Source organism: Telopea speciosissima, chromosome 1 (genome assembly GCF_018873765.1).
Source record: "Telopea speciosissima isolate NSW1024214 ecotype Mountain lineage chromosome 1, Tspe_v1, whole genome shotgun sequence".
NCBI classification, from domain to species: domain Eukaryota; kingdom Viridiplantae; phylum Streptophyta; class Magnoliopsida; order Proteales; family Proteaceae; genus Telopea; species Telopea speciosissima.
The window spans coordinates 61,515,622-61,533,579 of NC_057916.1; the positions used below are offsets into that span (position 1 = coordinate 61,515,622).

Sequence of the window (17,958 nt, forward strand, 5' to 3'; positions counted from 1 at the left end):
CGTCAAAAGAATACTACGGTATTTGTAGGACACTGTAGACCTTGGAATTCAAATTTGGCCATCAGAGTTGACACTATTAAGTGCGTACACTGACGCTGACTGGGCCGGTTGCCCACATGACAGAAGATCCACCAGTGGATACTGCATCTACCTAGGTTCAAACCTAGTCTCATGGAGCTCCAAGAAACAACAGACCGTAGCAAGATCCTCTACAAAGTCAGAATACAAAGCTGTTGCAAATGCTTCGGTAGAGCTGATATGGCTTCGCTAATTACTTAGTGATCTTGGGGTTCAATCACCACCGCCGATGCTCTACTGTGATAACATCGGTGCCACATACCTGGCAGCAAATCCACTCTTTCATGCCCGCTCAAAGCACATTGAAATTGATTATCAATTTGTGTGTGAGCAAGTGGCAGCTAATCGACTGAGTATTCGGTTTGTGCCCAGTCATGATCAAATCGCAGATACCCTTACGAAGGGTCTCCCAGGTCCTTGATTTCGGACTTTAAGGGACAAGCTCACAGTCTGCAAGAGACCGTTTTGCTTGCGAGGGAGTGTAACGAATAAGGATAAGATAGACTCAAATTCAAATTTAAATCCCACATTGAACGAGTCCTCAGAAGCCCAGGCTGCTCCTACTTCGTTGGGTGATACACATCCAAAACGATAATCAAGAGTTTGTACTCTAAACGATAGGGAGAATACAGTTCAAACCCAAACTCTTACTGTCCACTTGACTCGTTCCATTGCCTGGCCCCACGCACCTGTAGCTAGCTCCCAGCCTTGCACCCCATGCCCATAGGGGTTGGTTGGACCTTTTGTTGAACATATGCCCCCCCTCCCCCTCAATTTGAAGACCTTGAGTAGGAGCAAATTCCGTGAATAAATACATTCTTGAAACTCCCACTCCCCTCTTTCAAGTGCAATACCGTGCTTTCAAAGTTCAAACCCTTCCAAATATTTTTATAAAATTCCTTAAATACCTTTGGTTCATTCATTTTGCCATTTAGAGCAATCACACTTTGAGTGGCTATTGGTCGATTCCAAAAAAATATTCCGGCCATCCAAATGTCCATACATTGAGCTTAGACACTGTCATACTTATTTTTCCTAATTTTTTTGTTTATAAAATATTATTTATATTTTCTTAGTGAAAATTAAGCTATTTTGAGTGAAAAATAAATTGTTTTGAGTAAAAAAAATTAAAAATATTTTTTTTTTCAAAAGATTGAAATCTTTGGGCAAGATGTCCCCCACTGTGCTTTATTTTAAATAATTTTCCCGGGGACTAAATGCTTTTATTATGGACAATTTGCCCCTTTGACCATTTTAAGAACTTGCAAAATCTGAAACTATGGAGCATGTTTTAGTTCATTATTTCTGCTATGCTTAAAGTGAATGTTTTTATCAGTATACAAGTGTTTTGGTTTGGGCCAGTTCGGCTTCTAAACCCAGATTTAGTATTTTTCTCTTTTTTATCCAAGTCATTGTATTTTAGAAATTATAATAAATGTCAGAAATGCCGAAAATTATTCAAAAAAAAATGAGATATTCCTTTCATTATGTTTGATTTTATAGGCTCAATATCCATTGTTTTATATGTGTATGTCATGTTGTGTATGCTCCCCATCCCCCTACGACATAGATGTCATTTCTAGTTTTTAATGCAAAAACTGAAAAAATAAAAAATAAATGTGCACATTTTGTTTCTATGATTATAATCATAAAGAATACTATAATGCACTGTTTAGCATGCATTTCATGTGTGAATCATTTCTTACCATTTCAAATGCATTTATTTAAAGTATCTAATGTTTTCCAAAAACATGTCCATGATGAATTTCGGGTATCTCAGTGTTTTTATATGACATATCAGCATGTAGGATCATCAAGCATACTTTTTTTGTATTTAAAAAAAATATCCATGCTATTTTCTAAAATTGCATTTCTATTTCTGCCCCTAAGGCACACTTTCACTAGAAAAATATTAAAAACAAATTCTATGGTTTTCTTAACCCAATAATATTAGTGGATGTCCCCTTAGGGTCTCACATGACTTAGGATAATCCCTTTCAATGGGTGATGTCAAGTTGCATGGTGTTTTTACAGCTTTCTATTTTAGGGGCATATTGGAATTTCGTAAGTGAAAATAAAAAAAGGATAAAATCCCAAAAAATCATGAAAATATATTTTATGAATTCCGTATGGTTTCAGATGATTTTGGAAAACTTTCACATGCATTCATGCTCATCCTATATTGTCTGAGGGTATTATGGTCATTTCACCAAGTACAAGCCCAAAATGATCTTAAATCACAATATTTGCATTTTTTATTTTACGATGTTTAACACCCTTTCAAATATTTTCAATGATTTCATGATGCATGTACTAGCACTTTTTCCATCTAAGGGTATTTTGGTTATTTTGTGGCCAGTTTTAATTTAAGGCTCCGGGAGGGGTCTAGCATTCACTTTGTATTATTTAACCTTAATAAACCAGTTTCAAGTATAAAATTTCATTTTTACAAAGTTTTCAGCACATCCCTCACAAGTCACATCACTGCACTATAGGGGCATTTTGGTCATTTTGCAATGGCCGGGCCTAATCTCTGTTTTGGGATCATTGGACCTTCCATATTGGCATTTTAAACCATTGGGGATCATTCCCTACAGCTTTCATGCATCATAAGTCCATTTTCATGCATATTTGTATTGCCCTTGGAGGGCATTTCAGTAATTTTACCATGTTACACTATTTGACCTTGTGAATAACTTCAATCATAATCATACATGTCTCTAGTGTTATTTATTCATCTTTCAGGCATAGTTGATATTCAAACGTGATTTCATGCACTTGTTCATATTTTGTCGCTTCAGGGGTAATTTCATAATTTTGATTATTTCGGCTCTTAAATTTAATTATTATTAGAATAATATGCCATTCTTCATCATGTTAAATATAGTTTAGGTTTTTAATCATTTTGTACATTTGACCTAAGGATTTCGACCACAGAGTTGAGATTTTCTAACTTAAGAAAATACATCAATCAGAACAAAATTAATAGTATCCATAATATACTTAAATCACCTAACCAAGAGTTTTTTTTTTTTTTTTTGGATGAATACCTAACCTAGAGTTAGTAATTAAGTTAAGACATTTTCAACAAAAAAAATTAACTTTAGACATGAATCTTGATTAGCATTATTAGGCTCATAATCTCAATCAGGATTAAACCTTCCAAAAATTTGATTAACTAGGTGCATAATGCAAATAATCAACAAGTGTATAGCAAATAGTATGGTCTAGAAAGACCGGTCGTCGGTCAGGCAGTTGCTAGGTGCCTAACACTTTCTCGGCCTTTAACTTGACACTTACCCAAAGATCTGAGGCAGATCAACCACTGATTCTTAGAGTTAATTTAATTGGGGCCACTTCTATGAAGGAGGAGCACCATTAATGGGTCCTAGATCCCAAATCCGGGTAATGACTCCTACTTTCAATATTCCATTATGATCCCCCTTAGTGCGACAAGTCAGAATCTTTTTCGTCCATTGAACCCACACCAATGCAATGTCCTATTCAAGGTCTACTCCTCTTTGCGTTTCCCAGCACTCGGCCATTGATTTCTTCGATTCTCTCTCTCTCTCTCTCTCTGCGTTTCCCAGCACTCGGCCATTGATTTCCTCTCTCTCTCTCTCTCAACTACATTGTAGACTCTCATGGACAAGAAGGTTTACGCTTTGGGTTAAAAAGAAGAAGAGGAAAGAGTGTGGGTTTCTCTCGTATAACTACATTGTAGGCTCTCATGGACAATAAGGTTTATGCTTTGGGTTATAAAAAATAAGAAGGAAGAGTGGGGTCCATTGTACGTTAATTATATGGGAAAATCTTGTTGTAATCAAGGTTTGGTTAAAAATTCATTAACTACGTTTTTTGCCCCTTTTGATATAACTTACATTTTTTTTAAAAATATAAGGTAAATCTTGTCATTTCTTATAAATACTCCATTAAATAACTGTCAACTTTATAAAAACCATTTTCTACATCTACATTAAATAATTTTTAAGGATGAGATAAAGACAATTAAAATAAGGTTACAATTTCGGAAAAAATTTTGCTGCTACGCCCATAGCAGGAATGTTCCTGCTACAAGGCTAGCAGTCAAGGAAATGGAATAATTTACTTTCCCTTTGGGTTCATAAATACACTCCTAGGTTTTTGTATTTTCTAAAATACCCTTTAAGATCCTATTTCCTAGGCTGCCAACCTTGTAGCAGGAACATTCCTGCGACTAGTGTAGCAGCAAAATTTTGTACTACAATTTCTTACTTTGATGAAAACAAATTGGACTCTTTAATTTTTTTTTTTTCTTTTTAATTAGTTACATTCCGCACTTACTATATGGCACATAGTATAATGCCAAAGCTTTCGAAAACATTGTCAACTTAGAAAAGGTTTAGCTCGTTACCTATCAGGGACCTTTATCCCCTGAGGTTCGTTGACCGGTACAGTTGTTAGGTTCCTCTCATAGGAGGGCTGAAATAACCATTCCACCCCTTGATCGAACACATTGCCCGGATGAGGTCCACCCTCCTTTTATTAGTGGCACTAGGAAACTGTACCGGACAGGGAACCGCAAGTGATAAAAATTCTACCTATCAGGCTGTCACAATTGCAGGGAGTAGGGTGCCCCCAAATCAGTCCATCCCTCAAGAAAAATAATGTCACGTTGGATCCGACTCCTCTACTTCCGCCTGCCCGGTACTTTCGTGTGCCCACACACACTAGGCGGGTGGAAAGTACCGTCTTACCCCCGCTCGTGCAAGACGCTCGGGCAGGGGTAAGGCGGTACATTCCACCCGCCTTGTATGTGGGGCTCACGGAAGTACTGCCCGAGGCGGAAGTAGAGAAGTCTCATCATTCTTTCTTCATTCCCCTCCATCTGCTTGACCAACCGGAATGGTAGGAAAAATCTAAATCAAAAAATATTAAAAAACAAATTGGTAGAAGTGGAGTGTGAAACCAATAGTTTCGAGAGAGAGAGAGAGGAGAGAGAAAGTTAGACGGCTAAACAAGTGGGAATAAAAATAAAAAGAGAATAGAAGATTATTGGAATTGACATGGTGAACAATTGGGTTTATTATAATATATGGTAAAATAAGATAAGATTGAACTAGGAATTTGAGATCAGAGTTTACAAATATATACTTTAATCCCTCTTGTTGATTCGTAAAGTTGTGTTTTGTCTTCTTGTAAAGGAAAATGAAGGGAAAATAATAATAAAAAAAAGAAGAGAACTTTTGTGTCGTAATTGTATATAGTTAACTTAAAAATGGTATCAAACATTTTAATTAAAATATTTAAATAGATTGCTTTGCCATATCATATTTTTAATTCAAAATCCAAAGGATTTGATTAAATAATCTAATCTATTAGAGGTGCGTCTTGTATACATGCAAAGGAAAATGAAAGGGGAAAATAAATCTAAAAATAAAAAATAAAAAAGAAAAATTTTGTGATCGTGATTGTATAGCTAACTTAAATGTAATCAAACACTATAATTAAACTATGGGAAAAAAATCTCTCTTCGAAGGTGTTTCCTATATCCTCTCACAGGACCACCACCAAGTAGAGATCTTTTTTCCTTAAACTATTTAAATAGATTCCTTTATCATATTTTTAATTCATGGATGTGCACCTAAGATGATGCACATGTTCTTTATTTCATTTTGTTTAAATTACTTTTTTTTTGGGGTTCATTTTTGGGTCACGCAAATTGGATCCTTGAACTAAATGCTTCAATTATAAAAATGTTTGATTTCTATTGGGGGAAGGGAATGGGTATTTTTAATGGGAATCCAATATACCAGTTGGATTTGATAGGAAGCAAAGTGACACTTCTACTTGGACTATCAGGATCAAATCGATCTTAAAAGAAACTAGGTCAAATTACTATTTTATTATAGGGAGACGGAAACAATGTACCTACCTTGCCTAAGCTGATAAGGAATTCATATTGAAGCTTTTGGAGAGGGTTTTAATTTATTATTATTATTTGATTTGCACTCTTTCTCCACAGCTTATTGAAGACCTTTTTTTATTAAACTTGAATCTCTTTGATATTAAAAAAAAAAAATAAAAACACAAATTTCCTTCTATTTCTGATTTGGGAAAAAAATGGAAGGAACCAGTAAACTTAGTTTCCTTATTCATTTTGTCCAGCATGCTTTCTTCAAGTAAATTTGACTTTACAAAGTTCATATGTACCTGTAATTTGGTTGATTAAGCAATGAATTAACTTTCTACCAAAAGAAAAAAATGAATTAACTGGACCAGGAACTCATTGACTTGCACATGAGTATAGATGGATGATGTTTTACCAAAAAAAAAAAAAAGAGTATAGATGGATGATGCAAAAGTATAACCTTATTTTTTTGTGAAGAGATGGAAACTACTAGAAAATGGTGTTTTCTAGTGAGGCAATGTTTGAAATAGTACGTTTGCTTAGTTGTCTTGCCTTACAGGCATTTGCAGAGAGGGTTTTTTTTTTTTTTTTTTTGTAGTGTTATTGTTTTTTTGGGTGAATGACAAATATCATTACTACTTTTAAAAATACAAACTCGTTTTTGTTTTCGTATATTTTTTAGGCAGACCAAAATACCCCTCTACCCTCCCAACAAGCAAAATCCTCTGTTCGCTATCTCATCTCAACAGTATCCTAAAAACGGTATCTCGTGTTACAACTCACAAGTCACGACATCCAATCTCTCTCCCTATCCCTAACCCTTTTCTTACTTCCCTACCGACGTACCTCCCAACCCTTCCTCTCTGTCGTAGACTCGTAGTCATTTTCCTCTATCTTCTCTGCCTATGTTGACGGTGGTCACCACCACGAACCCATGGTGGTCCAACTCAAAAGGCTATCTAGCATGCAAAACACATAGGCCAACAGTCGTCATTCCTCAAGGTCTACAGATGCAAACCTTCTTCTCTCCCTCCACGGCTCCAATTCTTAACTGCGAGCACACTGTCAGGTCTTTGCAAACTTGATACGGGATTTCCCTCCCACCCCCTTTGGGTGTTAGTATGGCGAATAACCATACAACCATCTCCGGACACGCTCCCCGGGGGTCAACCCGAGAATTCTCATCCAAATCTACCTTTTACGGAAGACTCGGACAAAGTCATTTAATAAAAACACAAAAACTACAAAGGCACCTGAGAGAGAGAAAGGGGGGGGGGGGAGCAACACCAAATAAGGAAGGCTCCAGGGAGGGGGATTTACATTCAAGAAGGAGATAGGAATGCTCTAACTAGCAACAATGTGCCGATTTTTACCATTATCAGGAACGACGTTGTTTTGACCAATCTTGCCTTTGATTCAAAACTAATGGCATCCTAGAGTTGTTGATACGTACTCGACTTACCAGGCCATGTTCTAAGGTTCCTCTCATACCAAACAGGATACAACATAGCACAGAAAGCAAGATTGCCTATGTAGTCACAACAGATCTTCCCCTTGAAGGAATCCATGATCCATTGCCATTCATGCTCAAGATCAAGGATTGATCCGTGATGATTCCAACATTTACCATTAACTCCTTCCCAAATAGAGCGAGAAAAGGGGCAATGAAAAAATAAATGATCCAATGTCTCTATACCATTCTAGCAAAGGGCGCATGTAGACGATAAAGAGATCGACCTTGCTTGGAGCAGCGCCATGGTTGGCAAGGCTTGGGAGAGGGCACGCCAAGTGATGAAGCTATGCCTTAGAATGCATTTTGGAAACCATACCACAGGATACTAGGAACCAACCGGACTGAACGAGCGGACTAAATCCTAGACTGAGGGCAAAGAAAACTTTCTCGAAGATGTGGTCCCCCAAGGAAGAAGGTTCCCACTACCACAAGGTCTTCTTTGTAAAGAAGAAAGGGCTGCCCATGCAGTCCTGAGGAGGGGGGGGGAGGGAGCTGAGCCAGGACACCCGAGCCATCACCAATAATTGAGGAAGCAAGAGCCATATGATCTGCCCCCGCGTCATACCTGATTCTATCACCATAGGTTAGAATAAATACCTCAAGAGGGAGTCCACGATCAAGCCAGAGAAGAGGAAAGAAAAAATCCGTATGGATCCCTTCTGTAGGTACCTACCATACATCCAATTGACCCAGATGCTTGGCTGCCTCACAGATATTTTCTAGATTTGCTTAATGATCCTGCTTAGCACACATCCTTGACATGCTGAATGCTAAGATCCCCCTTAGACTTGGGTTTACAGACAGATTCCCAATTAAAGGTATGGAGGAATTTGTTATTGTTGCTACCTTCCTAAGAAAGACACTCATCAAGGATTCAAGCTGATGGGCAGTGGTAGAGGGACTCCCAAAAGCACCTAACCAGTAAATGTAAGAGGAATACATCACCAACCTAATAAGTTCGAGCCTGCTCGCTAAAGATAGGAGTTTAGCTTTCTATAGCTGGAGCTTTCCCCTTTGAGAATCAAGCATAGGGATGCAAAGGTGGACCCTCAACCAAGTAGTAGAGAGGGGAGACCTAAGTACTTAACTGGGAATTGACCCAAGGAAACTCCAATAACTCTACTGAAATCTCTATGCATTAGTTCAGGAACCCTAAGCAAAAACTATTAGAAAAACAATGCCCAAAAATGGGTTTTGCAGAAGAAAACGAAAAAGAACAGAAGAACAAACACACAACACAAGGACGTGGTTCACCCCCATGAAGGTAGGCTACATCCACGACCAGGGATAGAATATGGTTTCACTACTTCTTTGAAGAATATTACAAACCCTCAAATCTCACATCTCCCTCTCAACGAGATAAGAATAAAACAACCCACCCGGTTTGGTTTAGATTGGAACTAAACAAATGTCGAAATACATATCGATTCGAAGGTCTTGACGAGCTCTACAGGACCCAGTGCCTTTGGCACTGATATATGCACTTTTAGGCCTTTCTAGCACGTTTTGAAGCCGAAACGACCCTCTAATGATCCCCCACTGCACTTTCTGGACTGAGATCAGGCTTCACCAATAACAAAACATAGAGGACTTTTTGTTATTTATGGACAGCCCCGACATGCAAGCGAAGGAATCAACTATAGACATAACATGGCTAAGAGAAACCATATCAGCCATACAAAAAATGAAGACTAGATGCAATAAGTGGAAGGAATTGCACTTGGGAAAAGAGCCATGAGCTTCTAATCTACTAGAACTTGAAGGCGGCAGAAGAACTCAATGATTAAAGTAAACAGGAAGTGACGCATAGGGCAACATTTCCGAATACCAACCATACTGGGGAAGAAACCAATAGTGCTCGCATTGATCAACACAAAGAATTTTGTTGTAGAGACACACTTCAACACCCAAGACACGAATACCGAGGGAAGCCCATAAAGTGAAAAGTCTCATTAATAAAGTCCCTTTGAACTAAATCATAGGCCTTATGTAGATCCAACTTCAATGTAGCGCCAGGGGTGAGATCTTCTGTCAAACCCTCTGATCAATTCCGAACACAACAAAATATTATCAGTAATGCATCTCCCCTCAATGAAAGCCGATTGGTTAGGGCTCACTATATCACCCACCACCCTCTTAAATCTATCAACAAGAACTTTGGTGGCAAATTTGTTCAGAAGATTGCAAAGAGAAATAGGCCCAAAATCAGATATTAAAGAGGCACCATCCATCTTTGGGATGAGCCGAAGGAAAGTTTGATTAAGCTTAGCAATGTGTCCAAGAGCCACAAAGAAACTACAAATTGCATCAACAAGCTCAACCTTAATAATCGTCCCAGACAGCAATAAAAAATCCCATACTTAATCCATCCGGCCTAGGGGGCCTTACTCGCCTTATGGGCCCTAATAGCCACATTATCTCCTCATTACTCGGAATAGATGCAAGCAATGAAACCGACTCGTCATTGATAGTTTTTTAAAGGATACCAACCGGGGGTGAGGTCTTACCAGAAGATAAGAGGGACATAACAAACGTCGAAAGTAGCCCCCCACATCACTTTTGATGGATTCCATACTCTCTATAACCTGAACACAACTCCGCTTTAGATGGTTGATGGAGGCAACATTTTGATTGGCTTTCATAGACCTATGAAAGGAGGTCGTGTTAGAGTATCCAAGTTGAAAGCAAGAAATTCTGGACTTCTGTCGGTAAAAGCTTTCCTCTCTGAAGAGAAGGTCCGATAACTTGGACAAAAGTAATTTTTCTTCCTCTCGCAAAGCATCATTTCTCATGTCACCTTGAAGACGACTCTGAATTGCTTCAAGCTCGAGCTTCAGCTCTGGACCTCCTTACCCACATTACCAAAGGATGCCACTTTCCAATCTTTGAGAGAGGACTTCACTTCCCTCAATTTATGAGTGAGAGCCATGAGTGGGGAGGGGAGGTTCACTTATAAAACAATTTAAACGACTTTGGCCCCCAAGAAATGTATGGTCTAACTTGAATGACAAAGGGGCAGTGGTCTGAAATTCCTAGAGCATTACAAGAAACTTTTGAAGAGGAAAAGGCCATCATCCATTCTTCATTAATCAAACAATGATCAAGTTTACAAGAAATCCAGTCATCACCCCCACAATTATTAGTCCAAGTGAACTTGAAGCCACCCCACTTAAGATCAGTAATGCCCACATCATCAAGACAATTATTGAAATCTCCCACATCCGTATCATTAATAGAAGAACTCCCGACCTTCTCATGGCTGAACCATACAACATTAAAATCACCTCCCAGAGCTCCAGCTCGACCCCTAACTTGAGAAGCAATGTTTCTAATATTAGCCCACAATAGACCCCAATCAATAGATAGATTTGATGCGTACACTGCTGAGAGGAAACACTATTAAGAAACTACTTCAAGTGACCAAAGGATGAGAGGAAACACCTTTAAGCAACTACTTTTAGTGACTAAAGAATTATCTAATTGACTATATTAATTGAGAAAATCTTGTTGTAATCAAGGTTGATGACATAAAAAAAGTTTGTAATCCTTTTTTTTTTGATAAATGGATCATCTTATTGCAAAGCAAGAAAAAAATATACAAGACAAGGGCAGCCCTTAAAGCCTTGGGGCTAAGCTCCCCCAGATTCAAAGGCTCCCGGACTAATGCTCACAACCTAAACCCATTGAATCAACTCCTTAGAACCACAAAAAACAACAAAGAAAATAACAAAGGTCAAAAGATCCCCACACCAATTATATCATTGGTACAATACTCCTCTCTAGCAACATAGAATGCACTCCCCACTTTCAAGCTAAGAAGATATTCCTTGCAGATTCTGTTCCCTTGGGGGTTTCCGCTCTACACCTATCCTTGATGTCCACTTTAATATCTCTAATGAGGCAAGACATAGTCTTCGTTTTATCTCTGAAAAGACGGAAGTTTCTCTCTTTCTAAATGTGCACTATCATCGCACAAAAGGAAAACTTAGCAATACTCCCAATTGAACCTCCCTTGGTAATCCACTCCACTTCCACAAGAATACCATATCCAGACCTTCTAGACAGAGAACAAAGGCTCAAAATAACTCCCCAGATTTATATAGTGAAGGAGTACTTAAAAAATAAGTGGTCCCTAGTTTCCACTCCCGCCCAAAAAAAAAATACAGTTCGGGAAAACCATCATCTTACATTTTCGGATTTGATCTTTGGTTGGGAGCCCATCCACCAAATATCTCCAAGTTGTTACCGATTGCTTGATTGGTAATCCTTATAGTATAACACAATTTTTTTTGTTCAATAAGCATAAATATTGTCTTTTTACATGCATACTCAAAAAATATGGTGCAATTGAGACCCTTCCAAGATTTAGGAGAGAATATCTCAGATCCATCAGTTGAAGCCCAACAGAGACTCCGACTCTACTTCCTCATTAATCTATTAATCAAGGAGTGGACTTGTAATTTTGTTCTCCTTGGAGTTTGCCTAATGACTAGCGGTTATGAGTTCTTAGTATCCTTTTGTATCCTCATCGGATTTACCTTATAGCTTGACTAAGTTGTAGGGATAAACTGTTGTTTTTATTGTGGAGTTTTCTATATCTATTTCTTATTCTTCTTTCTTATTTATTATTTTTACCTCCATCTTTTTGGGGGGATGAGGTGGGGGGGATAGTTCCTAGATTTCGTTGAATATAAAAATCATTCACCAAAAAAACTTTGCTACTTCTATAATTACATAATGACGATTATGTTCAAATTATTTAGAAAACTTTTTTTTTATCCTTACATTAAATAACATTTGGAAATAAGACAAGGAACAATTAAAAAAACATTACAACTTCTCACCTTACTATTTTGATGACAACAAGATGCACCGATATGCATTAGGGGATAAATATGTTCCGTCCTTTGTTATTAGACTTTTATATTAATCCCAAGTCGAATGCAATGGGTGGCAGTGTTAAGAAAAAAAGGCAGCAGAATAGTGATTTTCAAAAGAAAACAAGAGAAAACACACACACACACACACGAGACAAAGATTTACGTGGTTCAACCCCAAGAAGGTAGGCTACATCCACAACAGAGTGATAGATCCAAATCCACTATTTCTACGAAGAAAAACACAAAACCTCTCTCACACACTCCAATCTCTCAAAGATATAACAACTATATATGGTTACAGTAGAGAGAAAACTCTAACCCACGAAAGTATAAAACTGCCCCCAGAAGCCCACTAGGTCTGGTCTAGTACAAACCAACATAGGACGAAAACTATATCAAATCGAAGATCTCGACGAGCTCTTCAGAGAACAGCGCCTATGGCGTTGATGTATGTACTTTTTGACCGTTTTAGCGCGTTTCGAAGACGAAACAACTTGCCAAAGAATCATAGTACTTTCCGAATTAAAACTGAGATCAGACGTCACCAAGGGCTAGCCTTTGATATAGACAGTCTTTTTTTTGTTTTTTTTTTTGCTATAAACTGATACACACTGTCACTAAGAATGAGAGATGACTAAATCGGTCAGCTAAATATGTGCTCACTTTGGGATATAAATCATTTTGATAATTTTTGCTATGGTCACAAAAACTTCAGTAATGGTTTTAGATTGGGCATGGAGAATCCCCTTAAATAAAAATAAGAGAAATAAAAGCTATTTTTTCCAATTAACTTGTGAGGTTAGAATTTTTGAGACTATATATGACCTGGATAAACATGTCCTTTTATTTGCATGGGTCCCACAAAGGGGCTTTGCCTTCTCTCTTATTGACTTTGAATAAATTTGTCTTTTTTTCGATAAAAAAAATTAAATGCTGGAAGTTAACCTTCACATGGGTACGTAAGAGAAGTAGGAGCTAATAGCTAGACCTGAGACATGTGCCGATAACCTTAATCCATTTTTTAAATATAAAATGATGTAAGCCATTGACATTATGAAATAACAAGTCATTGGGCAGCTGAGGCGCAGGTTCCCTTGTTAGTAGGGGGGTGTAAATGAATAGTTGAAATCTGTTTTCGTATTTATGTTCGTATCCATTTAGCATTATCTGAATCCGTTCGAAAGCTAAACGAATGCAGAAACGGATATGCTATAGCTATTCGAAAAGCTATATTTACATGTAAACGGATAAAATATTCGATCTGTATCCGTGTCCATATCCATTTAGCACTATTCGAATCCGTCCAAAAGCTAATCAGATGTGAATGCGGATATAGCACTATCCGAGCCGAATGCGATCCGTTTACATCCCTACTTGTTAGTTGTTTTGCTATTTCAAGTAAATTGCGTCTTTTGAGAGATATTTTGAGTCTTTGTCATCTTATTAGAACCTCCAACTGAGAGCATTCTTCTAGAAACTAGGTGGATTGGAAAAACTTTCAAGGGAGATTCTATTGGTTATATTGCAAAGCTGGCTTTTGGCGTAACAGTTCCTCACATTTGGAAAGAGAAAAAAATTATAGATTATTTCGTAACAAGACAAAAACTGTGTCTTGCATCATAAAGGATATCAAAGCAGACGTTTATGATAGGTGTAGAGATGTTCCAAATAGTAGGAAATCCCCTAGGAACCTCTACCTAGCTCAGAAATGGAATGTTCATCCAATCTGGATTGAGAAGAGTATGACCCTGGTGAGATGATTTGAGATTGGAGTTGTAATTGTTTTCTCCTTTTTCTAATAAATTGATTTCTCTATAAAAAAAAATAATAAATAAATAAGTTGCGTCTTCAACTTATGTAATATGCTTAATCCCTCTTGTACACTGCTACGGCGCTATATCCGCCGCTGCGACCACTCATTCCCATTTCTCTGGTGCCCTTGTCTATCAATTTCGTTAGACCCAAGAAAATCAAGGAAACGAATAGAAGAAAAACTCACTCTTTTAATTTAATAATTAAATCCTTTGATAGGAATGAAAAGTCAGATCAAACAGAATATTTACTATATTTAACAGAGCCTAGTGTCAAGCAACCGGCCTATATAATGTGTATATAAGCTAGCTAGTTTCATTTCCTTGTGGCTTCTCCCTCAAAATACTATTTTTTTTAAAGGATTTTTTTTGCTTACTAATGCCTCTTACAGCTGTGATTGCCTGTTGTTGTTTTTCCATGATTGCACGATTGGATATAAAGAAATGGTCATCCGCGTTACAAGTTGGAAATTAAAGTTGAGTTTCAACTCCTTAAGCCCTATAAATACAAGCTAGAGGGAGGGAACTTCACATTCACTCTTAAGTACTCCCACTTGCTTCAACTTGGTTACAGATTAACAAAAATGAAGGCTTTGTCATTAATAGCGTTTGGGCTTAGTCTTATAGTTCTAATCAACTATAGTGTTTTGTGTTTTGCTGCCCTTCAAGTAGGTTACTACAAGGGAAAATGTACTAACAGTACTGCAGATGTGGAAGAAATCGTCAGATCTGTTACGGCTTCACAATATGGGTTAGATTTAACAGTTGTGCCAGCACTCATTCGTTTGCAATTCCATGATTGCTTTGTTAGGGTGAGAATCTACTAAATCAATTTAAAGATACAATCTTAGTTATTTATTTATTATTATTTTTGGTCATTTTAAGTAGTTCTTAACTTCTTATGCTCATGTCATTCTTTTTGCTGAATTAAAAAGGGATGTGATGCTTCGATACTCCTAGATGGTAATTCAACAGAGAAGAATGCAGCCCCGAACCTAACCGTGAGAGGTTACGATGTCATTGATGATATAAAAAAAGCTTTAGAGACAAAATGTGGCACAGGGATTGTCTCTTGTTCTGATATTATTATCATGGCTGCTAGAGAAGCAGTTGTCTTGGTAAGGAATTTGTTTAAATTTATGAAATGTATACAAGATGAATTCATCAACAAGAACCCAAGAAAAATCAAGTGCATATATGGCTGGTCACCAAATTTGGCAAATGATCTATTGAGGCTTTTATATGTCTTTCATTATAGTCAGCTTGCTAAATCATCAGTTCATATAATTGAAATTGCACGCATGATGAAAACTTTGATCTTCATGTATGGTTAATAAAAAGACTTTGCACTTCTACATGATTTAGAGACAGTTTTTGCATTCCATCGCTAAAAAGGTGTAGCTATCAACTACCAGGAGAACAAGTTCTTGTCACCAAAATGGTGAACTAAGATGGTGTAACTTCTTTTAATGATCCTTATCTTATTTCCAAAAGTTTTATACCGTAGGAATAAAAAAGGGTTTTCAAAAAGTTCAGTTGTTTAATTCAATATTTAAGTGCATTTTTTCATTATTGTAAAAATATATATATATATATATATATATATATCATAATAAAAGGGAAAAAAGTAAAGACCGAGTTTGCCTCCACCCACAGTGAATGGGAGGGTGGGAAAGGGTATCCAGAGAGTATTTTGGAACATACTAAAACCTTAAGAGGGGTTTGTAAACCCTAGGATGGTGGATGAACCGTCCTTTATGGGTGGAGAGAAACTTAGTCCGAAAAGGTCAAAATCTTATTATAACCAATTCAACCTTGATAACAAACAAGATTTTCCCTTTCTAATAGTGAGGTATTTATGAAAGCAATTGTGTACATACAGGGTGGAGGAACGTTCTACAATGTAACTGGTGGGAGAAGGGATGGCCTAATTTCAAATATGACCGAAGCTGAGCTTCTCCTCCCAGCTGCTGAGATATCAGTAACAGACTCAATCACAGCATTTGGAAATCTAGGAATGAATGTTTCGGACATGGTTGCTCTCATTGGTATGCAAACTCTTCAAATCATTTTCCATCTATCACATTCTTTATTCTTTTTGAGTTCTCTTCATTAATTTGCAGGAGATGAAATCCTGTTATGTGTCTAATGGAACCTATTCTAGTGTATGTGCACTAGATTGGGCCAGCCTAGTATTGGATAGGTTAAAGGGTTTGATTTAAAGTTTTCCATCAGCTTAGGAGCTTTTGCGTATGGGTCAAGTACCTAACAAATCCCAAGTCAAAGAAAAAACTTGCAGAATCTTTACAACTTTATTGATGAAAACAAAGTGAGAGATGCTTTACAGGAATGCTTTAATGAATTTGAAGAACTAATGTTTGGTTTATTACGCTAATCATCAGGTGCTCACACAGTAGGGGTTGCCCATTGTTCATCGTTCCAAGATCGTCTCTACAATTACAACAACACGGGCAAGGCAGACCCAACAATGAATCTAAATCTACTTTCAAATCTGAAGGGGACTTGTATGCAGAATTCTACAGTTGACAACACAGCTAATCTGGATCAGAACACTCTGAGTGTGAATACTTTCGACAATTCCTATTTCGTGCAAATTCAACAGAACAAAGGAATTCTGGGCATCGACCAAGAGATAGATTTGGACACTCGAACTAATGGCAGTGTGGCATCGTTTGCTAATAGCAATAGTGCCTTCAATGCACAATTTGCGTCTGCCTTTGTCAAGATGGGAGCTGTGAATGTCCTTCTAGATCCGTTTGGAGAGATTAGGCTAAAATGTCGATCTGTAAATTGATATTATGTGTATTGTCTTATTATTCACTGCTGGAATTTCTTTCTATGTTCTACAAAACTATCGATTGTCAGTATCAGGCCATGCAACTCATGTAACTTTTATTGATTGGATAAGTCTTTTTTCTGTGTTCTAATAACATTTTGTTTTCGTTTAATTTACTTAGGCTGTGTTTGGTACGCATTCTAAGAATGCATTCTTGGACAATAAAAACAACTATTTTTATCATCTAAGAATGTGAAATTGACTTAGAATGCATTCCAAGAATGCATACCAAACACTACCTTAGTTTCTGTTATCATTCTTCATCATCTTTTCTTCCGTCCAACCATCCATTAGAGCCAATATTTGGTTCCTCAGCTACTCCCATTAGATATTCTACTGTTGTCATCATGTATTAACTTGGATGCATATGATATGAAATCCTCAGTTTCCTCTAGTGATTATTTTTTGGATGAGGTCACAATGTGTAACACCCCGATTTTCCCCAGAAATCTTATGATATGTTTTTCGTTATCATCAGGTATTGATCGCTCGATCCCCAACGAAACCTAAAGATGTAGTATTTTTTACCTAAACAGTAGTTTTATTTACAAAACCTTCGATGATTTTTAAATAAATAATTTGAAAACTCCCATTTGAAAATGTGTTGGGTGATGGGATAGCATAAAATAATGGGTGAAATACACATACCCCCTAAAATGCACCCAATATTCCTCATGCCCCCTTAAGGTTCTGACAAGTCCACACGCACCCCTTAAAAATTCCACTTACCATCCCCACTTTTTAACCTAAAGCCATTTAAGTTCACACCGTTAATTTCAGGCGTTAAATGCTAACGGATCTGAAATTGAAGAATGTAATGTACAGTTATACCCTTGCTAGGGCATAATTACTAAAATGCCCTCATCTTCCCCAAATTTCATCTTCTCTAAATCTCATCTTCCCCAAAATCTCATTTATGTTGCTTAATG

General features: G+C 37.3%; 1 protein-coding gene across 1 annotated transcript; it reads left to right on the forward strand.

Annotated features, from left to right (window-relative positions):
* Positions 1–14,756: 14,756 nt before the first annotated feature.
* LOC122652346 (peroxidase 57-like) lies at positions 14,757–16,987 on the forward strand. Its single transcript, XM_043846061.1, has 4 exons — positions 14,757–14,984; positions 15,108–15,290; positions 16,055–16,220; positions 16,575–16,987. The coding sequence occupies exons 1-4, from the start codon at positions 14,757–14,759 to the stop codon at positions 16,985–16,987; spliced, it is 990 nt and encodes a 329-aa protein (XP_043701996.1).
* The last annotated feature ends 971 nt before the right edge of the window (positions 16,988–17,958 follow it).